At 43.1% G+C, this 24,623-nt stretch overlaps 1 protein-coding gene across 1 annotated transcript in view; it reads right to left on the reverse strand.

The window, feature by feature from the left end:
* Positions 1-24,623, reverse strand: part of GRIK4 (glutamate ionotropic receptor kainate type subunit 4) — a 158,511-nt gene that overhangs the window by 89,983 nt on the left and 43,905 nt on the right. The window contains 2 exon segments of the mRNA XM_032228770.1: positions 4,604-4,765; positions 23,936-23,989. Of these exon segments, the coding sequence (XP_032084661.1) occupies positions 4,604-4,765; positions 23,936-23,989 (216 nt within the window).

Below are 24,623 nucleotides of genomic sequence, written 5' to 3' on the forward strand. Positions count from 1 at the left end.
AATTGGAATGAAAAAGAATGTTAATTCCATTACATTAAAGGCTTCATTGTGGCTGTATAGCATGGCCTAGAGGTGCAGCTCTCGCCTCACCATCAGGAGGCAGTGAGTTCGATCCTAGGTAGAGGCAAATATTTCTCTCTCTGGGCACAATGAGAATAGATCTGCTGAATAAAACTCTGCATTGGCAACAGGAATGGCATCCGGCCAGTAATCACTCAGCTCCATTCAGTTGGCCCAGAGTTCATCCCGCAAGGGATTATGGGGTCATTAACAGAAGGTGAATTGTGGCTGTATAGGGTTTCCTACTTGAGCAGGGGGTTGGACTAGAAGACCTTCAAGGTCCCTTCCAATTCATTTGTTCCGACCACGCAGACTTCTCCAGTGAACTATCTATGGCCACCAGCCACACTTCTGGGATTTGAAGAGCTTCTGGAAACCAGCCTCACCTGCTGGCTTCTGCTACCAGCCAGAAAAATGTAATGGGAAGGAATAGAAGTTGCATTTCGGCTGCCAGCAAAGGTGGGGAGGGGAGAGCAAATCAACCAAAGCCAGGGAGGGGAAATGGGAAGAAGCTATCTGCTCCCAGACGCCTCGCTCAAAATTTGAATTTTAACAATCCCCCAGGGACCCACTGGGATAATTTAAACTGTTTTTGAAACAGCTCAGAGTTTTTCCCATGCAGAGGAAACGCAACGGCATGCTACACCACAAAAGAGGTAACTATCGCGCTCCCTGGCAATTTGGAAGTTGGCACTGAAGTTAAGACAGGAGGCTCGATTTTTTTTTTTTATTCAGCTATTCATCTCCTAACCTCAGAGCTAATTTCCCCTAGATTTGTGCCTCATCGTAAATACGGATATTCCTCCAGGAATGGAACTGCAAGGGGACAGTTTTGAGAGAAAGCTGATTTTGGGAGAAAGCAATGTGCAGCTTTGCCGCCCACTTAATGCTATAATCTCTGCAACTCTCCAAAAACCACTTTGGTTTCTGGAAGTTCTTTAAAAAAAACAAACCCTCATTGAGACCACATTGCCCATATTTCTATGCGACGCCTGGAAAAATCCCTGGGAATGCTAGTAAATATAAGAAAAGTACTGCGTAATAAAACCAACCTTTGGCGCAGATCAAGCTTGAGCCCCATTAAATTGGGATAACAGTTTTTTTTTTAAAAAAAAAAAACGAGAACAAAACCTGCAAAATCATCGCTGGTAAAATCTCAAGAAAAGTCAGAGCACAAGAGAGAGAAACAGAGAGAGAAAAACAGAGAGAAAGAGAGAGAGAGTGAGAGAGAAAGAAAGAAAGAAATAGAGAGAGTGAGAGAGAGAAAGAAAGAAATAGAGAAATAGAGAGACATAGAAATAGAGAGGGAGAGAAAGAAAGAAAGAAAGGGAGAGAGAGAGAGTGTGTATGTGAGAGAAAGAAATATATACATACATACACACACACATACAGAAAGAAATAGAGAGTGAAAGAAAGAGAGAGAAAGAGACAAAGAAATAAAAAGAGTGTGTGTGTATGTGTATGTGTGTGTGTGAGAGAGAGAAAGTGAAAGTGTGAGAGAGAAAGAGAAAGAGAGACAGAAAGAAATAGAAGAGAGAGAAAGAAATAGAAGAGAGAGAAAGAAAGAGAGAAATAGAAAGAGAATGAGAAAAAATAGACACAGAAAGAGAGAAAAAGAGAGAAAAAGAGAGAAAGAGAAAGAGAGAGTGAGACTGAGAAAGAGAAAGAAAGAGAGAAACAGAAAGAGAAAAAATACACAGAGAGAGAAAAAGAGAGAAAAAGAGAGAAAGAAAGAGAGAGTGAGACTGAGAAAGAAAGAGAAAGAGAGAGAGAGAGCGAAATAGGAGAAAGAGAGAGTGAGAAAGAGAAATAGAGAGAGAGAAAGAGAGAGAGAGAGAAATCACTCCAGTCTGTCACAAATCTTTGGCTTTATGAACAAGCTTTATTTATATTGCGTTCCGTCTGAGGTTTTTAAGCAACGGAGGGACTCTGCTAGGTAGGGAGAGAAAGAGGGCAATGAATTATCTGCCGTGTTCCTCTGGATTGAGGGGGAAGAGTGGGAGGACAGTGATGAAGAGAGACAGAGGAGGATCTGAGCTCAGTTGAAACCATGGCAGGTTGGAAAACGTGCCAGCGAGCAGCAGAAATCTCCTGGGTGCCAGACGCTTCCCGATATTTTAGGACAGAGAACACCGTTATGCAGATCACATCATATACACCCTCTTAAGAGTCCGCTGATCTTTCACGCGATCGGAGAAGGGAGAAGATTGAGTGCCTGCTTAAGTATTCACATCCCCAGCTTTGCGTAAGAGCCAACAGCAACTATGCGTCTTCCTACCTTTCCAGACAAGCCATGTGCGGGCAGAATCCCCAAATCCCCTTTTCCTTCTGCTTTCTAGGAAAGACACAAGTCCTCCCTTCCGGGGGCTCTGAAAGGCTTAAAGAGGGAGAGACAGAAAGAGAGAGAGAGACAGAAGCAGAGAAATGGAGAGAGAGAGAGAGAGACAGACACAGAGAGAGAGAGAGACAGAGACAGAGACAGAGAGAGACACACAGAGAGAGAGAAACAGAGAGAGAGAGAGACAGATACAGGGAGACAGACAGAGAGACAGACAGAGAGAGACACACACACAGAGACACACAGAGAGAGAGACAGAGACAGAGAGACAGAGAGAGACACACAGAGAGACAGAGAGAGAGAAAGAGAGAGAGGGAGAGAGACACAGAGAGATAGAGAGAGAGAGTGAGAGTGAGAGAGATTCCCAATCTGAGGATCTACTAATTGAAAACCAATTTAGGAGGAAGGAAGAGATACGTCCTTCAGGGAGGGCATATGTCTAAGAGGCATGACACCTTATTGCAGATGAAAAAGTAGAATAACTGGAGGACCATATCAAAACATGTTTTAGGGTAAGAAGGCTACGCAAATGTTGAAGCTCTAGAAAAAGTGCAGAGAAGAGCAACGAAGATGATTAGGGGACTGAAGGCTAAAACATACTGTAGAAAGAACGGTTGCAGGAAACAGGTATGTCACGTTTAATGAAAAGAAGGGCTAGAGATGATGACATGATAGCCATGTTCCAATACCATAAAGAAGAGGGAGTTAACTTATTCTTCAAGTTAACTTATTCTCCAAAGCAACTGAGAGTAGGACAAGAAGCAATGGGTGGAAACTAATCAAGGAGAGAAGCAACCTAGAATGAAGGAGACATTTCCTGATAGTTAACAACTTGCCTCCAGAAGTTGTGGGTTCTCCCTCACTGGAGATTTTTAAGGACAACTCTTTGTTTGAAATAGTATAGGGCTTCCTGCTTGAGCAGGAGGTTGGATTAAAATACCCCCAAGATCCCTTCAAACTCTATTAATTCTGTTATTCTGTAACATGGCCATCCCTTTTGAGCAGACTTCCCAAACGTAGATATCCTCCAGACAAGTAGGATTCCCAGAATTCATAGTAATGGTTAAGATCATTATGGAATCCTGGGGTTGAAGGCCACACATCTGAAGAACATCCAAGTGGAAGGCTGATGAATGTAGCTCAAACTGAGAAGTAGAATACATCTTCTGCATGCAGAAGACCTTGGGTTCAGTCTAGAACCTCCGGTCTCAAAGATGGGGAGCTAAGACAGATAGCCAATTAAACAAGACTCTGGTTCTGTACCAGACAATGTTGATGTTTCTAGGAAAACAAGCCTGAAGAGGATGACAGCTTATCTGTTGGCTTTCCACTAATCAAAACATTTTATAAGATAATGGAACAGAAGAATCCTGCTGTTTCCGTTTCTAAAGATCCATGTGGCCTACTACCCTCTTCTCCAAGAGGCCCATCAGACAATTTTAGGAAATACCTAAGCATGACACGGAGACATAAAGTTAGAGCACTGACAATCCGGAGAGAAATCAGAATATCTCCAAAGAAGTCCCAGCAGCAGAACATATGCAGCTAGTTAATTGGCCTATCGATTCTCAACTATTTAAATTATCTTAATCATTTATGGGATGCTAGACTGCTTTAGGCTTGCAACAAGAGAAGGGAAGAGAGGGGACAGGACAGGAGGAGTGGAGAGGAGAGGGGGAGAAGGGAAGAGGAGGGAAGGGAAGGGAGAGGGGAGGGGAGGAGGAAAGAGAGGAGAGGAGGAGGGAGGAGAGGGGAGAAGACAGGAAAGAAGAAAGAGGAGAGGAGGGGAGAGAGGAGAGGAGGAGGGAGGAAAGAGGAGGGGAGAGGTTAGGGGAGAGGACAGGAGAGGCGAGGAAAGGAGGGAAGAGATGAGAGGAAGAGAGAGGAGAGGAGAGGAGGGGAGGAGAGGAGAGGAGAGGAGGAGAGGAGAGGAGAGGAGAGAATGGCTACTACAGAAAACTCTTGAAATTTCCAACTTGAAATCTGAAAAGAACGAGGAAGTGCAGCTCTTATTCTAACTTCCATTCTGTCATCTAACTTGAGCAATGTAGGTGGGCAGAGCTGAGAGGTTCATTAAATTTTAGACCTTGAATTTTTATTGAAAAAGGGAATCACTACTGAACCCCTTACCCCTTCTCTTCTCCCACCCAAGACCTCCCTACACGGGACGGAGTGAGTCGAGGACAGATGCATGGGTTTACTTACTGCTGGTCCAGTAAAAGGAATATGGTCACAATTCTCTAACCAGGAGTGGTTGAGACTCTCCGCAAATTCCTGGAAGAAAGGATGGGACTGGTTGAAGATAGAAAACCCCATGATGTTCACTCGATCATCCATAAGGCTGTCCAGTTGCTGGAGAGAAAATTCCTACAGGAAGCCAAGGATCAAAAAGAAGAATTAGTATGTTCCTCAATGCTCGAAACGCGTATTCAATAACAAATATGTATAAACATTGATTTTGAATGCATGAAGTGGATACGAATAAAAAGAAACATTAGGACGGGGATGGTAGACACGTTGGTGCGCTTATGCATGCCCCTTAAAGACCTCTTAAGAATGGGGTGAGGTCCACAGAAGACAGTTTAAGGTTAAAGTTTTGGGGGTTTGAGGATGTAACAATGGAATCAGGTAGGGCATTCCAGGTGTTGACCACTCTGTTGCTGAAGTCGTATTTTCTGCAATCGAATTTGGAGCGGTTTACCTTGCGTTTGTGTCGATTGTGTGCTGGTGTATTGTTGTGGTTGAAGCTGAAGTAGTCATCAACAGGTAGGACATTGTAGCAGATAATTTTATATACTACGCTCAGTCAGACTGAAGGCGGCGTAGTTCTAAGTTGTCAAAGCCCAAAATGTTAAGCCTGTTGGCTTAAGGGATTCTGTTGCGAGCAGAGGAGTGGAGGAGTCTTCTCGTGAAATATCTCTGGACTCGCTTGATTGTATTAATGTCCGATATGCAGTGCGGGTTCCAGACAGATGAGCTGTATTCAAGGATTGGTCTAGCAAAGGTTTTGGATAGCAGTACAATATTCCCAGAGAAGAAGCTATGCAAGATTAGGTTAAGAACTCTTAATGCCTTTTTTGCAATGTTGTTACAGTGGGCTCTTCATTAGATATTCATCTAATGAATTAGATATTCATCTAATGAATTAGATATTATTAGATATTAGACTCATTAGATATGAGTCCTCCAAGGTCCTTGACAGAGTGAGGGTCATCTACAAGGTCGTGTCCATCTAGCTTGTATTTTGGGTTCTTATTTCTTCTTTTTTTTTGCCAAGTGTCAGACAGAGCATTTGTTGGTTGAGATGAAGGGAAAGCATTTCACCAACTGCAAAGACTGGTAAGGAATGTCAAGAAGATTCAACAGCTATTTATTTATGAACTCCTTCTGGGGGGAAAAAAGGAGAAAGAATTCAAAATCCTCATCTGTTGCAAACATGACCAGGAGGAAGTCATGTGTAACATGAAAACTGAGAAGGCCTTAGCCTCTTGTCTTTATAAATTGCGGATGGAACTCACTGGAGAATCCAACTTCTATCTCCATAAAAAGAAGAAAAAATAATAAAGGCTCATCTTCATTTCACAAACCAGCACCGGGGACTGACCTTCACAGATCAAAGGAGGCATTAAAACTTCAATTTCTATGAGCAGTTACAAAACCGTGAAATAAATTATGATCCGGGTCAAGACAGAGATTTTACCCTCGTAAATCAGAAATGTAATGCTGGTTTTCTGTTGTTTGTTTTGCAAAGGTGGCTATTATTCTAGCTTTTAAGCCAGATGGGGAAGACAAAGGCAATGACTGACAACTTATCGGTGATGGACAAACTTAAAATCAGGAGCCCGACTGGGGATTTCTTTCTGGCCTGAGTTGCGTTATCATTAAGCAACACGAAAATTAGCGGCTGCATTACTGACACAGCTTGAATGATGCAGTTTTTCGGTTTCCCAGGCAGGTTATTTATTTCCGCATAGCACATTGTCAACTCGTGGCACGAGGGCAGATGGCTAATGAGAGCCAGGGGCCTGGAGGGATTTCGTATGCAAAGAGTGTGGCAACAATTGTGCCAAACAAGCACGATCTGTCTTTCTCCCTGGACAGACGCCGGAGGACCAAGGGGGGAAAAAATCAAATCTCTCAGACCTATCCAGGAATCTTGAGTAGAGTAGATTTGCAGAAAAAAAAACACAACTCCGAGTAGCAACCTCACAAAGAAAACCAGCCGAGAAACAAAAGTGACAATGCATTTGAATAGCTGGTACCCTGAGAAATCACCTTCCTACAGGAAGATAAAAGACTAAAACCAAACATATTTTATGTCGTGAAGACTTCAATCAGGAGTTTTAAAGCAAGAAGAATAGGATAGGATAGAATAGAAGATAGAATAGAAAATAGAATAGAAAATAGAATAGAATAGGAGTAGGAGTTAGGAGTAGAAGTAAAGTAAAGTAGAGTTTAATAGAGTAGAGTAGAATAAATATTGGAATGAAGAATAGAGTAGAATAGAATTAGAATGGAATAGAATAGAATCAATAGAGAATAGAATAGAAATAAGAGTAGAATAGAATAGAATAGAATAGAATCAATAGAGAATAGAATAGAAATAAGAGTAGAATAGAATAGAATCAATAGAGAATAGAATAGAAACAATAGAGTAGAATAGAATAGAATCAATAGCAAATAGAATAGAAATAAGAGTAGAGTAGAATAGAATAGAATCAATAAATAGAATAGAAATAATAGAGTAGAATAGAATAGAATCAATAGAGAATAGAATAGAAATAAGAATAGAGTAGAGTAGAATAGAATAGAATCAATAGAGAATAGAATAGAAATAATAGAGTAGAATAGAATAGAATCAATAGCCAATAGAATAGAAATAACAGAGTAGAATAGAATAGAATCAATAGAGAATAGAATAGAAATAAGAATAGAGTAGAGTAGAATAGAATAGAATAGAATTCTTTATTGGCCAAGCGTGATTCGACACACAAGGAATTTGTCTCTGGTGCATAAACTCTCAGTGTACACATGAGCAACAAGTGATAAATCATGATTATCGTAATAAAATATAAACAATTAGGGGGTAAAGTACAGAATTTTTGGAAATAGTGGTAGGAATAAATAAAGGAGAAGATTTGTAAGATTTGGAGATTGTGGTAGAGAGCTCCAGCCTTTGTCATTTGGTGAGCTCACTAAATGCAGTTTCTTTTAATGCTTTGAATATCTTCTTCTCGGGGTTTTTATTGCGGCCCAGACCGAGCTGTGATTTATGAGATCAGCTACTCCCCTTCCATCTGTTGGCTGTATATGCTTAACATTCCTCAAGAGTTACTTCCTCAGCCTGTTTACCATCTCTGATACCTCCTTCCCCCAGGTCAAGAGAGGAAGGAAAGAGGGCTGTGATGGCGAACCAATGGTACGTGTGTCCGAGGTGGCACGCAGAGCCCTCTCTGTTGGCACCTGCACCGTCGCCAGCTGCTCTTCTGCTGCAGTGCCGGAAAATGGCCTGAAAACAACCCCAAAATGCTCCACAATGGCCTAAAAATGGCCTGAAAAACAGCCAAAACACAGGCTATTTTTCTGGCTGTTTTCTGGGCCATTTTCAGGCTGTTTTTGGCCATTTGGGGGCCATTTCTAAACTAAAAAGGACCCAAAAACGCCCCGAAAAATGGCCTGAAAATCAGCCAAAAAACAGGCATGTGCATGGCGGCCAGCTAGTCTTCTGGTGTTCTGGCATACAAAAAGACCAGCTGGCTGGCATGCATGCACATGCCGGAAGCCTGAAGACCAACTGGTTGGCGCATGAGCGCATACCCACCATCTGGTCTTTGGGTTTCTGGTGCTCCAGCATGTATACATGCATGTGTGTGCACACACATTCCAGTTCAGACACTCGGTTTGTTTGTTTGTTTGTTTGTTTATTATTTATTTATTTATTTGTTTATTAGACTTATATACCGCTTCATAGGGCTTTCAGCCCTCTCTAAGCGGTTTACAGAGTTAGCATATCGCCCCCACAGTCTGGGTCCTCATTTCACCCACCTCGGAAGGATGGAAGGCTGAGTCAACCTTGAGCCGGTGAGATTAGAACCGCTGAACTGCAGATAACAGTCAGCTGAAGTGGCCTGCAGTACTGCACCCTAACCACTGCGCCACCCCGGCTCTCTAAAGTTCCCGAAAAGGTTTGCATCACTGAATTAGGGAATCTAGAGGCTGGCTGATGTTTGGAGAGAGAATTCAGCATTCTCCTACTAGTCCTCTTGAATACTTAATGCACAGGGGAGAATTACGATGCAGTACCCATGGAGTAGTTGGAAAAACCAGGATGAAGACCTTGGCCAAAGCCGTCTTGGCGCTTCAGTGTTGCCACTGGAGCTGAGGGATAGGGAAGGGGGAATTGAGATATCTGCGGTTGTTTGGTCAAAATAAGATACTTTTCTCTTGGGAACCAAGGACGTTCTCACACCTGGCTGGAGGAAGGAAGAGTGATGTCACCAGGCAACCAGACAGCGCCTTGATTGGACCATGTGACTGGTTGTTTGGTGGTTGTGGGAAAAACTTTTAATTACCGTATTTTTCGCAGTATAAGACACACCTCCCCCCCATAAAAAGGGTGAAAATTTGGGTGCGTCTTATACACTGAACGTAGCCCCACCCACCCATCCACCAGCTCCAACCCTTTAGCCTCTGCCTCCCGGCAATTTATCTCTTTGCAGCAAACCGGGCTTGAGGAGATGATGATCAGGAGCAATTGAAAGTGAAACTTGCTGTTTGCTCCACGTGGCAAATCGCTGGGAGGCAGATTATTATTTTTTTCTTGTGCTAATCAGGCTGTTTGCTGCAAGGAGGTAAGTCAACAACTATGAATGCCTATAGAATGTTAAAATGATTAGACTTATTTTAAAGACTTCTTTATTATTATTCTAGACAACTTAACAGAATGAAGAAGCTTTTAAAAATAAATGCTTGATCTGAAGTGGCCCCGTACTACTGTTTTAAAAAGTGCTATTCTTTTAAATAGCAGAGAATAACTATAGAAAGCCACATCGTTTTTAACAGCATCTGTACAAGTATAGTCTGAAATATAACACTACAAAGAGTACATATTGTCCATACTGTTTGTTGCAAGGAGGCAAATTGCTGAGAGGCAGATATTTTCCCCTTGTTTTCCTCCCCAAAATTTAGGTGCATCTTATACTTCAGAGCGTCTTATACTTCAGAGCGTCTTATACTTCAGAGCGTCTTATACTCTGAAAAATATGGTAGGGGCCCTTCAGAGTCGATTTTCCCCAGATCTGTGCCAATATGATATTTCAAATAAAGCTATTCCTTGAGGAATCCACCTACCTCAGAGTTTTGGATTGTAATGGATCTATTACTTGGGACCCTGTATAAGAGCGCCAGCATGCCTATTGTCCCTGTCCTACTATCCCCATTTATTTGTACTCATTTCCTTTGTCTGTGTCCATGTTTATAGTCGTGTCTGTTATCTTGTACGTTTGACTAAATCAATAAAATAAATCTTGATTTCATCCGAGATCTTCCTGGCTCCCTGTGCAACCCTCTTTATCAATTACTGCAAGAGGTTTATTGGGAGGAGACTTCTGCAGCTGATTAATATCCTTCTAATCATTTCTTAAGTGCCCGTTTATGAGGGATTTTATGAGCTGATGAGGGGGCAGATTCCAAAACGGGAGACTGATGGAGAGAATTCAGATGCTGCTGTCATAATGTGCTCAAAACCCGTCGGCGTCCTCAAAAATCCTCTCTAATTTTTGCGCCGGTTTCTTTTATCGTTTGCAGCAGATTTTGTGAAGCAAAGAGGATTAATGGCGTCTTGACTCTGGAGTGGCATGCCATTCCTGTTTCTTGTTTTTCTGCAAATTTTCTGTTTTCTCATCCAGAAAAAAAAAATGTTCCTTAATCTCAATTAAAGGAAAAAAGAATTCCAAGCAAAATCAGTAAACCCTCCTTCCACATTGGAGTGATGGAAACTACCATAGGCCAGTATTTCTCATCCAGTTTTGGTCACTACACTATAAAACCTCACCTCTTAGATGAGACTCTAAAAAAAAGTGCAGAGAAGAGCAACCAAGATGATTTAGGGGACTGGAGGCTAAAACATTGCAGGAACTGGGCATGGCTAGTCTAGGGAATAGAAGGACCAGGGGAGACATGATAGCAGTCTTCCAATATTTAAAAGGCTGCCACAGAGAGAATAGAATAGAATAGAATAGAATAGAATAGAATAGAATAGGATTCTTTATTGGCCAAGTGTGATTGGGCACACAAGGAATTTGTCTTTGGTGCATAAGTCTCAGTGTACATAAAAAGACAAGATACATTCATCAAGTATCATGAGGCACAACACTTCATGATAGTCGTAGGGTACAAATAAGCAATCAGAAAACAATCCATATCAATATAAAATGTAAGGATACAAGCAACAAAGTTACAGTCCTGCATTCATAAGTGGAAGGAGATGGGTGATAGGAACAATGAGAAGACTAATAGTAATAGTAATGCAGCCTTAGTGAATGGTTTGACAGTGGTGAGGGAATTATTTGTTTAGCAGAGTGATGGCATTCAGGGGGAAAAAAACTGTTCTGGTGCCTAGTTGAGAGGAAGGGGTCAAGCTATTTTCCAAAACACCTAAAGGCCAGACAAGGAATAATGGATGGAAACTGACCAAGGAGAGATTCAACCTGGAAATAAGGAGAAATTTTCTGACAGGGAGAACAATCAACCCAATCAACAGAAGTTGCCTTCAGAAGTTGTGGGAGCTTCATCCCTGGGGGCTTTCAAGAAGAGATTGGACTGCCATCTGTCAGAAATAGTGTAGGGTCATCTGCTTGGGTGGGGGGTTGGACTAGATGACCTACAAACTCTGTTAATCTGTAATCATCTTTGGAAACTTTAAGATATATATGGACTTCAACTCCCAGAATTCTCCAGCCAGCCTCCATCGAATTCTGGGAGTTGAACTTCATATATATCTGAAAGTTGCCAAAGATGAGAAACACTGATCTAAGGCAGAGGGTAATATACAATATTGTCAGTACGGGTAGCCCTCGACTTACAACCCCAATTGAGCTCAACATTTCTGTTGCAAAGTGAGACAGTTGTTAAGTGAATTTCATCCCATTGGATGACTGTTCTTGGAGCAGTTGCTAAGTGAATCACTCCAGTTGTTAAGCTAGTAAGTGAATCCAGCTTCCCCATTGATTTTGCTTCTCAGAAGATCACAAAAAGGGATCACATGATCTTAGACCAGTGCAACAGTCATAAATATGAGTCAGCTGCCCAGCATCCAAATTTTGATCCCGCGATCATGGGGACACGGCCTTCAGTGTGGAAAAAAAAAACGGTCATGAGTCACTTTTTTTCAGTGACGTAACTTTGAATGGTCATTAAGTGAATTGTGAATTGGAGACCGCTTATAGTTGACGATCTCGCCATCCATCAAAGTTTGTGAAAAAGGATCTACTTACAAATATGATTTTCCATGATTGGCGCCTTCCCATCGACTCTCATATAAGAAATTGTCTTTGTTCTGACTTAGGCTTCTCGAGAAAGCATAAATCACCAACTTAGTCCCCCAAACCCTCTTTTTATTTAAACAGCTGTGATGTTTGGTCTGCATTTATATTCCTTTTAGAATTTTGGCCTGCCACACTTTCTTTAATTTCATTATGCTGTTTCTTTAAGTATAGTCAATGGGAGGGGGGAATAGAAGGAGTAGGATTTTGGAATGTATTGTTTTTCATTCTTTGCTAGAAGCCAAGGTCATCCTTTGTCTCCACACCAGTACACCTGACCGGAAGAAGCTGGGCATGGACGCCAGCGTGGAAGAAGGAGATTGGACCATGTGATGGACTGTGGGTATGGGGACAAGATCATGAACTTTTAACTGGGTGGGATTCTGATGTAACTTCCAGAGTTGGAATCCCCACAGCTATGTGCCAAAATGCCTGCTTTATTAAATTGGAACTTTAATCATAGTTTTGCCTTCGACTCTGATTTGATTCTACATGGTATTTGGAACGCTGACATGTGGATTATGTTCCTTCACAGCCCTTAATGATTCACAAACAGCCTGTGAAGAGTCTGGCAGTTGTCTGCTTGAGTTGTCGCAGTCTTTCAGGGTAATGTTGATAAGAACCCACCTTTATCTCCCTTGAAACGCTGCCAGAGACCTCATTGCTGTTTAGTTTTGCAAGGCCAAATGTAGCACAGAGTCAAACAACTTCTCAGTGCTTGAACTGACTAAATGAACGAATTGCTTCCTGCAAAGGCTCACATTTGTTTGCTCCTCTTTTATGTCTTATGGGAGGGGCCAATCATCTCCAAGACTTACTCCCATGTCGCCCTTTGTGTCTTAACTGTTCTTGCCTTCTGGCAGCTCTGCGCATTTGCACACTGGGAACAGGCTCACACTGTTCTTCTGCCTCGCTGATGTCAGACTCCGGAGGCTCCAGAGGCAGCACGTAACTACCAGATGGACCTGGCTCCCTCTCTGCCTCTGATGCAGAGCCCTCATCCGAGCCTTCCCCAGACTCCAGGACTGGCCCATGTGCCTCCCCAACCTCTTTCCGACTTTGCTGCCAGCTCTGCAGGCCACCGGCAGGCCACAACAGTATTTCTTTTGGCTAATACACATTCTTCTTTTTCTCAAGCCAAAGCCCTTCACTTGCTACAAAATGCTAAGCTGCTAAATCAATTTATCATTCTTACGGCCGTCTGAAAAACATTGCCATTTATTCCCGAAATTGTACTAGATTACACTAAGTGCTTTATGACTTAAGAAAAAAAAAAGGATTGGCTTACTCATTACATATTAACTCTGTCAATAACCACAGAATAAACGGCAATTTAAAATTGCAAAAATCAATTTCCCCTGCCAAAAGCCAGTTGCCTTGATGTAGATGGTTGGTTTGTTTTTTAAGTTGATGCATCATTGTACACATACATTTTTTTTTTTTTGAATCATTCCTGGCCTGGATAGTTTCCATTGCAAGAGTTCCAGAAATGGAAACATTTTGATCTTTTGTCCAGTTATGACTCACAGAAGTATTACAAAATTGGATTAAATCGGCTTTATTTCATCTTTTTTAGCTGACAGTTTAGCTCTCGACTTATGACCAGAATGGAGGCCAATGTTTCTGTTGCTGAGCGAGACAGTTGGTAATGGATTTTACCCCATTTTACGACATTTCCTGCCGCCGTTGTTAAGTGAATCGCTGTACTGGTGAAGTTAGCAACACAGTTGTTGAGGGAATCTGGTTTCCCCATCGGCTTTGCTTATCAGAAGGCGAATCAAAGGGGATCACGTGACCCCAGGACACTTCAACCGTCATAACTGTGAGTTAGTGGCCAAGCATACAGATTTTGATCACGTGATGATGAAGATGCTGCAATGGTCACAGGTGTGAAAAAATCACTTGTTTGATTGCCGTCGTAACTTCGAACAGCTACTAAATGAATAGCAATACCTGGAGAATTAGGTGAGACTAATCATGGTGCCCAGAGACAGCCAGGTTAATAACCATGTTGTTAAGAGTACATACATGGATTTTTGGGATGTGGCTTCCAAGCTTCAAGACACAATAGAAAAATAAACAAAAACTCTGGAACAACAGTTGGAAATAGACAAAGAGAGTGTTGTGGCCTGCCAGCAGCCAGCAGAGCTGGCAGCAGATTCAGACAGTGAGGAGGTTGGGGAGGAACCTGAGCCAGTCCTGGAGTCTGGGGAAGGCTCTGGTGAGGGTTCTGTGTCGGAGGCAGAGAGGGGGCCAGGGCCATCTGACAGTTATCAGCTGCCTTCTGAGTCAGACATCAGTGGAGCAGAAGAACAGCTGGGATGAAGGGAAGAGCTAAAGAACAGGGGTCGACTTGGGAGTAAGGCCACAGGTGGGTGATGAATGGCCCCTCCCAGAGGAAATAAAAGAGGAGCGAAAGGGGAATGGAGTTTGCAGGAGACACTTAGTTCAATTCATTAGTGAAAGTTATCAGCTGCCTTCAGAGTCAGAGATCAGTGGGGCAGAAGAACAGCTGGAGCCTGTTCCCAATGTGCGTGGCTGCCAGTAGAAGGGAACAGTTAAGGAACAAGGGCCGACTTGGGAGTAAAGCCACAGGTGAATGGTGAATGGCCCCTCCCATAGAGAATAAAAGTGGAGCGAAAGGGGAGTGGAGTTTGCAAGAGGCAATTAGTTCAATTCATTAGGGTGAAGATCTGTTCCTGACTTCTTGCCAAGTAATTGCTGCTACAGCCTGGCGTTTGGAAGATATCAGCCTGGCAACACTCCAAAGTCTATAATTGTGAAATCTCATGAAAGACGGTTTGCTGTGAGTTTGCTGGAGAGGAATTCCCTTTAACCTAAATAAAAAGAAGGTTTATCAGGACTAGGAGTCTGCTTCATGATCTTGGGAAGCCTAGGTCAGAACAGGGAGAATTGTTGGAAGATTAATAGATTATATGTATATTTAAAAGGGAGGATATTAACGTATTCTCCCTTTCCAATGTATGGAACAAGCAAATTACAGAGATAAAGTGGATATAGTTATCCCGGAGGTGGAAGGGCAGAGTTTTGGAGGCCTGGGTGACTATTAATCTTCATTACTGCCTATGAAAATCCAATGCACTTATAGTCATTTCCTTTTGTGCTTTTCTTGGCGTTGAAGAAATTCAGCACTGCGTTATTCCTGGGGAAAGTAGGGGTGGAATCACTGTATGAAGAGCAGCTGGGATCAGGCGGATCTCTAGCTTTCATTCTCCTGCATTTCTCACCTTGCAAACGTGAGGTGGTATTCAGCAGGTTCTGACCAGTTCTGGAGAACTGGTACCACAAATTTGGAGTAGTTCACAGAACCAGTAAATACCACCTCTGTCTGGCCCCACCCTCATTTATTCTCTGCCTCCCAAGTCCCAGCTGATCGGGAGAAAATGGGGATTTTGCAGTATCCTTCCCCTGGAGTGGGGAGGGAATGGGGATTTTGCAGTATCCTTCCCCTGGAGTGGAGGGAATGGGGATATTGCAGTATCCTTCCCCTGGAGTGGGGAGGGAATGGAGATTTTACAGTATCCTTCTCCTGGAGTGTGGAGGGAATGGAGATTTTGCAGTATCCTTCTCCTGGAGTAGGGAGGGAATGGGGATTTTGCAGTATCCTTCCCCTGGAGTAGGTAGGGAATGCAGATTTTGCAGTATCCTTCCCCTGGAGTAGGTAGGGAATGCAGATTTTGCAGTATCCTTCCCCTGGAGTGGGTAGGGAATGGGGATTTTACAGTACCCTTCTCGTGGAGTGGGGAGGGGATAGAGATTTTACAATATCCTTTCTTTGCCACATCCACCAAGCCATGCCCACAGAACCAGTAGTAAAAAAAATTGAATCCCACCACTGGAGCAAACCATACTTTCTTCTAGCATTGATGATGTTACCTAGTTGAGTAGTGAAACATCTGCATGAAAATAGCCAAGCTCAAAGAGAACCAAGGACCCATAGTCCTCCTCCTCTCTTCCTCCTCCTCCTCCTCTCTGCAACCCCACTTCCTTCTAGCACTAATGATATTATCTAGTTGGATGATGAAACATCTACAAGAAAACAGCCAAGCTCACAGAACACCAAGGACCAAAAAGGATGTATCTAATGGATAATGGCAAATCATACCTTTGACCAAATTGCTTTGCGTATAGAGCCTTCGGATAATGGACATCTTTAAGCCTCCTCCTCCTCCTCTCCACAAATAATCCTCCTCCTCCTCCTCCTCCTCCTCCTCCTCCTCCTCTCCACAAATCCTACTTCCTTCTAGCACTGATGACATTGTCTACTTGGGTAACGAAACATCTTCAAGAAAACAGCCAAGCTCGTAGAGCACCAAGGACCTCACTGTTCAACCCTGAGCCGCAAATGTCCTCTTGCTACCAGAGATTCTCTCTCGGTACCAAGTTCAAATCCATTCCAAGCCACGGAAGCTCACAATGGTCACCTTGGGTCATTTCTCTCTCCTGGCCTCAGACCTTAAGTGGTGGGGGGAAGAAAATGGCAGCATGGCTACCCATGACCCACTGAATTCCAGGGGGGGGGGAAGCAGGATGGAAACCGATTAAATGAATCAGGGGTCCCCAAACTTGGCAACTTTAAGCCTCGTGGACTTCAACTCCCAGAATTCTCCAGCCAGCTATTCTGGGAGTTGAAGTCCACAAGTTATCAAGTTTGAAGGCTTCTGAAATAAATATTCATCTGGGTTCCTGGCAGCTCTGATCTTCCAGTGGGCCCTGTGATTTTGTCTCCGGTTCTCCACCAGCGATGATGCTTGATTTTGTTGCCTGAGGTTTTTCTCTCCATTGAGCTGTCTAATTAGGATGATTCAAAATCAGGATGACTCACCATCTTGATGGAAGCCAGCCAGCCAGCCAATCAGCTAGCTAGCCTGGCACCTTCCCCAAACCCCACGACAATGCAGCCTTAAAGCCAGGAGTGAAATCCTCCCGGTTCGCCCTGGTTTGACCGAACCGGTAGGGACAATTGTCCTAGCTTCTGTGAATTGGTAATAATAATAATAATAAAAGCTTCTGAGGATCGTGCAGCTCAGCTGTGAGCCACGCGATCCTCGGAAGCTTTCCCCCCACTTTTTAAAGCATTGGGGAATGCTTCGATTTGGGCGAACCAGCAGGGAAAAAATGCTTTAAAAAGCTTTTAAAAATGCTTCCGACAATCGCGCGGCTCACAGCTAAGCTGTGTGATCCTCGGAAGCTATTCGGTTCTCCCGAATCGTCGGGGGAAAAATTGCTTTAAAAATCTTAAAAAATAGCTGAAAGTGAAAGAAAAAGTTGGCCACACCCACCCAGTCACATTACCCCCCCTCAAAGCCACGCTCACAGAACTGGGGGTGGGATTTCACCACTGCATAAAGCCTAATGGCCATCCAGTGCAAGGTTGTGGGGGAACGGGCTGGAGGGAGTCGGGAATTAGGAGTAACTTCTGCCTCGACTTTTCTTTTTCAAACATGAAGAGCTGATCTTCAAAACATTTTCCCAGGACGTCAAGGATGGCGCTGGCCTCCTGACCCCTTGTATGACCGCTACCTTCCCATGTCAATCTTCATATTCTTAAATTTAAATTTATAATAGTGCCTCTCCTTTGGATGGGCGGTTTCTCCCCTCCCCCCCCTTTTAAAGTTTTTTTTATTTTTTATTCTCTTACATACCATTGTAGGTACACATTCACATAATCGTTATTGTTCTTTACATTTGTCATTTTTTTTAGATTTTTATTAACAAACATGTAAAATACACACACACACACACACACAAATTAGAATGTACACCACATTTATACAATATTGTACGAACAGGAAATTCCTGTTCTTTATAATAGCAATCATCAATCGATACCGCTCACCTTATATTATTTCCCCTTCTATTGGATTTCATTTGGATTTCAACCATTTTAACCCTCTTATTTTACTCATAACAATTTATTTTTTGAGTTTTGTTATATTCCTTCATTGATTCTTGTTTCTTTCCTCCATCCACCTATACCATTTATCCCATATCTGGTAGAATTCTGATTCTTCTTTTCCTTGGATTTCTTTAGTTAGTTTGTCCATTTCAACACAATCCATAACCTTTCTTATTATTTCATCTTCGCTTGGGATTAATTTGTTTTTCCATTTCTGGGCAAAGGCAATCCTTGTCGCCGTAATTATATGTAGTATTAAATACTGGATTTCTTTTTGGTATTTCGCAGATATAATTCCTAATTAAAAAAACCTTCAGGTTTCCATTCTATTTTAACCCCTGTTATTGCCTCCAGCCAATTTTTGATCCTTTTCCAAAAATTTTTAGCCTCCTCACAGGTCCACCATAAATGGTAAAATGTTCCATGTATTGATTCGCATTTCCAACATTTTGGGGAGATATTTGTTAAGATTTTAACTAGTCATTCTTATACATTTGTTATTCCATTTAATAGGTTGTAATATACAATTTGGGTTGCTTTATTTACCATCCCTTCCACCTGTTATAACACCATCTTATTTTCCCTTTATTTTCTCCTAATCTATCTGTCTATCTATACTTGAGGAGCCGAGGTGGCGCGGTGGTTAAATGCAGCACTGCAGGCTACTTCAGCTGACTGCTAGATCAGCAGTTCAGCGGTTCAAATCTCACCGGCTCAGGGTTGACTCAGCCTTCCATCCTTCCGAGGTGGGTAAAATGAGGACCCGGATTGTTGTTGGGGGCAATATGCTGACTCTGTGAACCGCTTAGAGAGGGCTGAAAGCCCTATGAAGCGGTATATAAGTCTACTGCTATTGCTATATACTAAATATATAAGAATATGTTAAAGAACAAGATATAAAGGGGGGCATAGTTAGGATAGATTAGCAAAGGAAAGGGAATAAGGAATGATACTGAATTATATTTGGGTTTGTGGAAAATACCATCCCAAGGAAACATAAATGAGATTTGAAAGAGACACCTATAACAACAGAAAAAGAAAGGGAGAGAGGAGAAAAGAGGAGGGAAGGAAAAGAGAGGAAAGGAGAGGAGGATGGAAGGGAGGGAAAGAGAAGGAGAGAAGGTAGGAAGGGGAAGAGTAAGAGTAGGAGTAGGGGAGAGGTAAGCTTAGAAGGAAGGGGAAGGAGAGGAGGAAGGCTTCTCCTCCCCTTTTGAACACCTCTCTCCTCCCGGCCTTTCGACTGAGATAGGCCTTCCACCGTCTGCTGTCCCACAGAACCTGTCAACTTGATTTTATGTCTCATTCCCCCATCCCCCTCCCCTGTTAGGCCTTGATTGGGATCATTAGTGACTTGATAATCCCTCTAGATTTATTAGCTTAAATAGCTCCACTCCCATCTCCTGTCTGCGTTTTAAATATTGCTTAATTCCCATCAATCTCTCTTCCATCTGTCCAAGTTTCCATCCAGCGACTCTTCTCTTTCCTAATTAACCCCGTCAAGACTGCACTGAGGTGAGAATTAGATTATTTCGATAAACTAATCAATACAAAAGAGGAAGAAGATTAAGGCCACTTGGTTTTTCAACCAGCATCTGTTTTAGAACTGTCCTTGCAATAACATTAGACTTCTAACTGAGGGTCTGCAGTTTGGCCCAATAAAGTTGATCGTGGGCATTACTAAAGTGATTCTGAAGCAAAAAAAAAACACACACATTTGTTTGTATCAAGTTATGCTGTTGATGACAGAGGAGCACAATTTCTAAGCCATGTCCTGGAAGAGAACCGCCTTGGAGTGACTGTGACAATGTTCTTCTGCCTTTCCACCACCAGCAACACAACTAATTAGAAGTACTTTGCTTCAAGCCAAGGATGACAATTTGATTTGTAGGGGAAATGTGCACAAACCTAAGTACCAGCCATGTTCAGAATAGTGTAGAGTAAAGTAAAGTAGAGTAGAGTAGTATAGGGTAGGGTAGGGTAAGGTGAGTAGAACAGAACAAATATTGGAATGAAGAATAGAGTAGCGTAGAATAGAATAAAATAGAATAGAATAGAAGTAGAGTAGAGTAGAACAGAACAGAACAAATATTGGAATGAAGAATATAGAGTAGAGTAGAGTAGAATAGAACAGAACAAATATTGGAATGAAGAATAGAGTAGCGTAGAATAGAATAAAATAGAATAGAATAGAATAGAAGTAGAGTAGAGTAGAACAGAACAGAACAAATATTGGAATGAAGAATATAGAGTAGAGTAGAGTAGAGTAGAGTAGAGTAGAGTAGAGTAGAGTAGAATAGAATAGAACAGAACAGAACAGAACAAATATTGGAATGAAGAATAGAGTAGCGTAGAGTAGAATAAAATAAAATAGAATGGAATAGAATAGAAGTAGAGGAGAGTAGAGTAGAACAGAACAAATATTGGAATGAAGAATAAAGAGTCGAGTCAAGTAGAATAGAATAGAATAGAATATATTGATAGAATAATAGCTTTGGAAGGGACCTTGGAGATCTTCTGGTGGCCCCCTCTGCTGGTCCAAGTCATAAAATGTGGCAAAACACACACTCAACAACTGCCTCACTTAACCACCTAAATTTGAGGCTCCATTGTGCTTGTTAAATCAAGGATTACCGATAGTGGTATTTTCCAACCTTGGCAACTTTTTAAGATGTGTGGACTTCAACTCCCAGAATTCCCCCAGGCAGGGGGAATTCTGGGAATTGAAGTCCACACATCTTAAAGTTGCCAAGGCTGATAAACATGAGTTTAGAGTAGTACCCTACTTCCTAATTTATTAACTTCAGGCATGCCCAAAAGACAGGAAGCAATGGGGAGAAAGATGACGAGGAACAAAGAGAGTCCCAAACATTAGAAGAAGTCCACCTAAACCGGAGCCTTTGGAGGGCGGGGGGGGGGGGGAAGCAGATCTTTTGGTAATCTTCTGAACTGCTGATAGAACCTCTTCATCTGCTGCTCCTACCCTAAGACCAGGGGTGGGTTCCTGCCAGTTCTAACAACTTTTATAAAAGAGGTTCCATAAATCTACAGTGCCGTTTAGAACCGGTTCCAGCTCCCTCCCCCCTCCCGTCTGAACATCATCAAGATGAGGAGGAATTCTGGGAGTTGAAGTCCACAAGTCTTAAAGCTATCAAGTTTGAACACCCCTGGGTTTTTTTTCCTAAAGGGTTAGGGGTGCAAGGATCTTGTAACTTGACAGCTTTAAGACTTGCACACTTCAGTGCCAGAGTTCCTGAGCCAACATTTTGGTTGCTAAGCAAGAGCATTGTTAAGTGAGTTTCACCACATTTTACAAGTTGGCCATGCCCACTCAGTCACATGGCTGGCAAGCCACTCCCACCCAGTCACATGGCCAGCAAGCCACTCCCACCCAGCCACATGGCCAGCAAGCCACTCCCACAATAGCAATAGCAATAGCAGTTAGACTTATATACCGCTTCATAGGGCTTTCAGCCCTCTCTAAGCGGTTTACAGAGTCAGCATATTGCCCCCAACAACAATCCGGGTCCTCATTTCACCCACCTCGGAAGGATGGGAGGCTGAGTCAACTTTGAGTCGGTGAGATTAGAACCGCTGAACTGCAGATAACAGTCAGCTGAAGTGGCCTGCAGTACTGCACCCTAACCACTGCACCACCTCGGCACAAAGCATGCCACACCTACAGAAGAGGTTCTAAACATTTTTGAAACCCACCACTGCCTAAGACCCTCCCAAGAAGGTCTTTTTCTCCTTCTTGCTGATCCATTCCACCCTCCAATTCAGATGACTGCAGCTTCCACCTTGTTTCCATCTGTCTCTTCCACCCGAATATCAGCATACTCCCTGTTCCTCTTAGCAAGCACGTACACACCCACCCTTGCTCAAACACGCACACACACACACAATATAAATATTCATTGAAATTATAGAAACTGATCATCACCAAGGTTAGAAGGCAATTCATATTAATCACCTCATCGGTCCCCCCTTACATCCAAAGCAACGGAAAATTCATTATCTCTAAGCCTATATTAGCGAAAAAGGTGCCTCATCTCATCTGGATTATTTCAGGAGATGATTGTTCTCTGCTTTCTCCCACCTTTCCAGCCCTCTCAGTTCATCTACCTGGGATACAGGTAGTCCTCGACCTGCAGCAATTCATTTAGCGACCATTGTGTTCTGACTTAGGCTTTCCCAGCAGCACGAAGCCAAGTCCTCGTCCCGATAAACCCCTTTTATTTAATTGACAGTAAATTCCTCTCCAGCAAAGTCTTTCCTCTCCCACAGTCTTTCAAGATAGTTGATAATCACCGACCTTGATCAGGCTTGGAGAGTGGCCAGGCTGATATCTTTCAGACACCGCAATACTTGGCAAGAATGCAGGAATGAACTAATTGTCTCCTGCAAACTCCACTCCCCTTTCGCTCCTCTTTTATTCCCTCCGGGAGGGGCCATTCATCCTCCACCTGTGGCCTTACTCCCAAGTCAACCCCTGTTCTTTAGCTGTTCCCTTCCTCTGGCAACAATGTGCATGTGCACACTGGGAACAGGCTCCAGCTGTTCGGTTCACTGACAAATGCGCGCACGTCAAAAGCGTGCCGACAAAACCACGGCGAGAAAACCGCGATGTTGAAATCGCACCCACATAGGCTCGCCAACAAAAGAGCGCCGACAGAAGCACGCCATCAACAAACAACGCGAAAACAACATAAGAACCCTAACCCTAACTCTAAACCTAACCCTTACCCTAACCTTTACCTTAACCCTAATCGCGCTTCTGTCGGCGCCCTTTTGTCGGCGCGCCTTTGTGGGCGGGCTGTCGACGTCACAGTTTTATCACCACGGTTTTGTCGGCACGCTGTTGTCGGGCATGCATTTGTCGGGTCACGCAGCTGTTCATCTGCTTCACTGATCTCTGACTCTGAAGGCAGCTGATAACTGTCGGAGGGCCCTGGCCCCCTCTCTGCCTCCGACACAGAGCCTTCCCCAGACTCCAGGACTGGCCCAGGTTCCTCCCCAACCCTCCTCACTGTCTGAATCTGCTGCCAGTTCCATTGGCCTCTGGTGGGCCACAACACATTGGAAGCTACGATGGCACTGAACAGAGCAAGTTAGGACTATTTTTTCCCCATTTAGGACGGTCACAGCCTCCCCATGGTCATGGGATTTACATTCGGATGCCCGATAACTGACTCATACTTATGACAGTTGCGGCATCCCATGGTTACGTGATCCCCTTCGGCCACCTTCTTCTGACAGGCCAAGTCAATGGGGAAGCCCGATTTGCTTAAAAACCAAGTTATTAATTTAACAATCGAAGGGATTCAACATCGTAAAATGGGGCAAAACTCACTTTTTCAGTGCTGTTGTAACTTTGGTCACTAATTGACCTGTTGTAAGTCAAAGACTCCCTGTATTTTATAACTGTTCCATTTTTAAGGGGGGTAAATCCAAACTCTGCAGGCCATCTTCTTTTTAGAATGGAGTAGAGTAGAGTGGAGTGGAGTGGAGTGGAGTGGAATAGAATAGAATAACAGAATTAGAAGGGACTTTGGAGGTCTTCTAGTCGAACCCCTTGGTCAGGCAGGAAACCCTATACCTCTTCAGACAAATGGTTGTCCAATCTCTTCTTAAAAGCTTCCAGTGTTGGAGCATTCACAACTTCTGGAGGCAAGTTGTTCCATTGATTAATTGTTCTCACTGTCAGGAAGTTTCTCCTGGGTTGGTTCTCTCCTTGATTAATTTCCACCCATTGCTTCTTGTTCTACCCTCAGGTGCTTTGGAGAATAGCTTGACTCCCTCTTCTTTGGGGCAGCCCCTGAGATATCGGAACATTACTATCATGTCACCCCTGGTCCTTTCCATCAAATCAAACTAGACATACCCAATTCCAGCAACCGTTCTTCCAGTCCCCTAATCATCTTTATTGCATTTCTTTTCTCTCTATTTTGTCCTCTTCCCCCACCCCTTAAAGGTAGCTCCATAGCTGGAACTCGAATTCAACACCCTCTCAACTGGAACCGACCAGTTTTCATCCATCAGACGCTTTAGAGGGGAAACGGGAAAGAAAATGCTTACCAGATTAGTGAAGATGTATGTATAATAGGCTGACACCATTCCCAGTTCAGCTGCCTGTAACGCAGAGGAGATGAGAAATCAAAGCACAGTTAAGTCACAGTCTGACAGATCCTTCCCGCTCTGCTCAATGCCTTCTAACTTGAAACTAAAACTTGGGCATCTCTGAAAAGAGTTGGGAAGTCCAGACAGAAAATGCAAGGTGGGGGGGGGGGGGGTTGCCTTTGAATTCCGCTATTTTCAACGAGGTTTACTGTTAAAAATATTCATGACTGGGAGAGACGTGGGAACAAGGTCAGCCAATGAATAGGCACAGCAACTAAATCAGCCAATGGGAGCTTAAACAGATCTAAGTCTGTGCAGGGAATTGAAACGGAAACTGAAGCAGTCTGCTCTCTGAGAAGTAAACTAGCATTCTGTTTGGGCTGGTCTGCTGAAATGAAGCTAACTGCTTGTGTTTGCCTGTAGCTCTCCTGCCTTGTGTATACTTGGAAGAATCACCTGTTGGTATTGTACATTTATTCATCTTTTCTTATCTATATAAAGAAATTAAGGAGTCCAGCTGAATCAGTTATCTGTGTGTGCTTTCTGGATTTGAATTTTTGCAACAAACTCTTACATTTACCGTTCAGGAAAAAATAAAAGTCCCCCAGGATACTAAGGACAATGACTTAATGAGCAACTCTACTCT

The sequence above is a fragment of the Thamnophis elegans genome, chromosome 13 (genome assembly GCF_009769535.1).
Source record: "Thamnophis elegans isolate rThaEle1 chromosome 13, rThaEle1.pri, whole genome shotgun sequence".
NCBI lineage: Eukaryota > Metazoa > Chordata > Lepidosauria > Squamata > Colubridae > Thamnophis > Thamnophis elegans.